At 38.1% G+C, this 3856-nt stretch overlaps 1 protein-coding gene across 1 annotated transcript in view; it reads right to left on the bottom strand.

Moving 5' to 3' along the window:
• Positions 1 to 930: 930 nt before the first annotated feature.
• LOC107680900 (GRAM domain-containing protein 2-like) overlaps positions 931 to 3856 on the bottom strand; it is a 26484-nt gene continuing 23558 nt past the window's right edge. The window contains exons 7-10 of the mRNA XM_016476972.1: positions 3444 to 3515; positions 3153 to 3215; positions 2885 to 3044; positions 931 to 1152 (exon numbers count right to left, since the gene is read on the bottom strand). Of these exons, the coding sequence (XP_016332458.1) occupies positions 1055 to 1152; positions 2885 to 3044; positions 3153 to 3215; positions 3444 to 3515 (393 nt within the window). The 3' untranslated portion in view covers positions 931 to 1054. The remainder of the gene's footprint in view (positions 1153 to 2884; positions 3045 to 3152; positions 3216 to 3443; positions 3516 to 3856) is intronic.

The following is a 3856-nucleotide window of genomic DNA, read 5'->3' as shown; positions in this document are numbered from 1 at the left end:
AATAATTTTAATACATTATTTTAATAATTTTATACATATATTCATACAGATTTAATTGAATTTATTATTTAATAATATCATTTATAGTTGTAATTATAGTATTGAATTTGATGTAATATATTTCTTTACCCTAACTGAAATTATGCATTTTAAATTCGAATATAATTCGAATTTTGATAATATTTAAGCACAAAACTCGAATTTAGTTTTTCAGCCATTTTGACAGCCCTATCACAGACTAACCCCTGAAAACGTTGAAAATCACATATGTGACCACAAAACCAGTCACTTTTATTTATATAAGCTAATACAATAATATATAAAAAAAAGTGTACATATAAAAATATTCTATACTTAATACATTATTAAATATGATAAAATATATATGAATGTATTTATATAGTAAATATACAAATAAATACTATATAAATTAAAATTTATTGTGTGTATATACAATAAAAGATACATATTTAAAAAAACAAATCTGTGAATATGTGTGTGATATGTGTTTGCTATGTGTGGTGTGTGTGTTATATACGTGTGGTATGCGTGTAGTATGTCTGTGGTATGCATGTGGTATGCGTGTGGTATGTCTGGTATGCGTGTGATATGTGTGTGATATGTGTGTGGTATGCGTGTGGTACGCGTGTGATATGTGTGTGGTATGTGTGGTGCCAAATGAAGTTCTTAGCAATGCATATTACTAATCAATAATTACGTTTTGATATATTTACGGTAGGAAATTTACAAAATATCTTCATGGAGCATGACCTTTACTTAATATCCTAATGATTTTTGGCATAAAAGAAAAATCAATAATTTTGACCCATACAATGTATTGTTGGCTACTGCTACAAATATACCCCAGTGACTTAACACTGCTTTTGTGCTGCAGGCTCACATTTGGGAAAGAATAACAGTCCGAATCAGGCTTTAGAGCAACCAGCAGAGGGCATTACATTACACTTCAAAAACACACGAGTCTTTCTCGCAAACTACTTGATCATTTTTGTGCATGGACAATTACTCTAACTGTGAAAGGCAGCAGAAGGACTCACAGCAGTATGAAGAACCAGAGCAGATGATACTCCACGTGACCCAGCTCAGACTCGGGTTCGGTCAGCAGGATCTTCTCGGCCTCCAGTCGTCTCTCTGAGGATCACAGAACACACGGCCTCATCAGCTCTTTGGCTTCGTCTCGTTGTGTCGAAAGCTTCACGCAGAGCCAAGAACTCCCCGTTTGTTTGCGACACAAATCCAGCAAACACAGCAAACATCTCCTTTAAAAGCACCGCTTTTAACTCTCCTTACTCTCCGTATTCGACCGTGTTAAATTATAATCACACAACATGTGGCTCTCGTGTTTGAATGGCGTTTGAGGCCAGAAACACTATCCTGAAAACCAGTGTGTCGACAGCCGTCACCTTTAGCCCAGAAACAGGCCACGAATATTTGGACAGAGACGTGAAGGACAGGAACAAACGTTCATCGAAGAGCTCGCCAAACAAGAATAAACACAAACACGTGACTATCTAAGAAACTAACGAATGAATGATGGTGTTAAATTATGAATATCAATGTGAATCATTAATGAAGTGGCTATAGAGCATCGAGAGTGAAACACACAAGCCGTCAAACACATGCTATGTTAATATATGCAATTTATAATGATAAATCAGTCATCATAAATCATTTTAAATATAAAAGGAAACCATTACAGTGTGTGTGTGTGTGTGTGTGTGTGTGTATAGGTATGTATGTGGTATGCGTGTGGTATGTATGTGGTATTCGTGTGATATGTGTGTGGTATGCGTGTGATATGTGTGTGGTATGTGTATGCGATATGTGTGTGGTATGTGTTGTATGTGTGTGGTATGTGTGTGGTATGTGTGTGATGTGTGTGTGGTATGTGTGGTGTGTATGTGATATGCGTGTGGTATGTGTGTAGTATGCGTGTGGTATGTCTGGTATGCGTGTGGTATGCGTGTGATATGCGTGTCGTATGTGTGTGGTATGTGTGTGATATGTGTGTGGTATGTGTGATATGTGTGTGGTATGCGTGTGATATGCGTGTGGTATGCGTGTGATATGTATGTGGTATGTGTGTTGTGTATGTGATATGTGTGTGGTATGTGTGTGATATGTGTGATATGTGTGTGGTATGTGTGTGATATGTGTGTGGTATGTGTGTGATATGCGTGTGGTATGCGTGTGATATGCGTGTGGTATGTCTGGTGTGTATGTGATATGTTTGTGGTATGTGTGTGGTATGCGTGTGATATGCGTGTGATATGCGTGTGGTATGTGTGTGGTATGTCTGGTGTGTATGTGATATGTGTGTGGTATGTGTGTGTGGTATGTGTGTGGTATGCGTGTGGTATGTCTGGTATGCGTGTGGTATGCGTGTGATATGCGTGTGATATGCGTGTGGTATGTGTGTGGTATGTGTGATATGTGTGTGGTATGCGTGTGATGTGTGTGGTATGTGTGATATGTGTGTGGTATACGTGTGATATGTATGTGGTATGTGTGTGATATGTGTCTGGTATGCGTGTGGTATGCGTGTGATATGCGTGTGGTATGCGTGTGGTATGCGTGTGGTATGTGTGTGATATGTGTGTGGTATGTGTGTGTGGTATGTGTGTGATATGTGTGATATGTGTGTGGTATGTGGTGTGTATGTGATATGTGTGTGATATGTGTGTGGTATGTGTGTTATATGTGTGTGGTATGTGTGTGATATGTGTGTGATATGTGTGTGTGGTATGTGTGTGATATGTGTGTGTGGTATGTGTGTGATATGTGTGTGATATGTGTGTGTGGTATGTGTGTGATATGTGTGTGATATGCGTGTGTGGTATGTGTGTGAAGGTTAGCGTCTCACCCTCCAGCGGCGTCTCTGCGGTGTAAAGCGTGTCTCCTGCACTCAGGCTGCTCGTGGAGTTTCCCAGCAGGTCGGGCAGTGATGAAGATATGGAGGGTGCGGACGGTTTCCGGCGCCATTTCAACACCGGCGTGAAATCAGTGGACACTGGAAACTCATCCTGCACAAAATGCATTTCATATGAGACGATAGTTTATCAGACAGACCTAAAAACAACAGAGAACAGCCGTGTTCGTAATGCTGTGGAATCACTGTATGCTTCTCATACCGTCGACAGAGAACCGGGTTCCTCCAGGTACTGCTTTAGACTTAAACTCTTCTTACCGTTCACCTGACGATCAAACGCAGAAAATCATCTGTTTACACACTAACCAAACAAACATACATCTGTTAACATGCTGTGTGTGTGTGTGTGTGAGTGAGTGTGTGTGTGAGTGAGTGAGTGAGTGAGAGAGTGAGTGAGTGTGAGTGTTTGAGTGAGTGTGTGAGAGTATGTGTGTGTGAGTGTGTGTGTGAGTGAGTGTGTGTGAGTATGTGTGAGTGTGTGTGTGTGTGTCACCTGTAGGTGTGTGCAGATTCTCCTCAGCACGTCATACACACTATCTCGTGACAGCAGAGACACAAACACATACTGGGAACAAGAAATACAAGAGAATAAAGACTCTTAACCGACACTGTCTGATCAATACGCATATTTTAATTGTAATAAATGTAAAGAAAAATTGATATTCTAGAATATCAATTAATGATGAATTAATTAATCATTAAATGAATGTGCAGACATCATTTTATGATTATTTATACATATTATTAATACATACATTATATTTATATTTACTTTGTATTTGTATTTGATGATTATTAATAATCTAACAATTTATTAATTTATATATAAAATATTATTACATATAATAAGTATATAAAAATAAATCTATTATATTGAGATAAATATGTAATCTTAATATACAAACT

This window comes from Sinocyclocheilus anshuiensis, unplaced genomic scaffold (genome assembly GCF_001515605.1).
Source record: "Sinocyclocheilus anshuiensis isolate Anshui unplaced genomic scaffold, SAMN03320099.WGS_v1.1 scaffold1450, whole genome shotgun sequence".
NCBI classification, from domain to species: domain Eukaryota; kingdom Metazoa; phylum Chordata; class Actinopteri; order Cypriniformes; family Cyprinidae; genus Sinocyclocheilus; species Sinocyclocheilus anshuiensis.
This window is presented reverse-complemented; position numbering and strand designations above follow the sequence as displayed.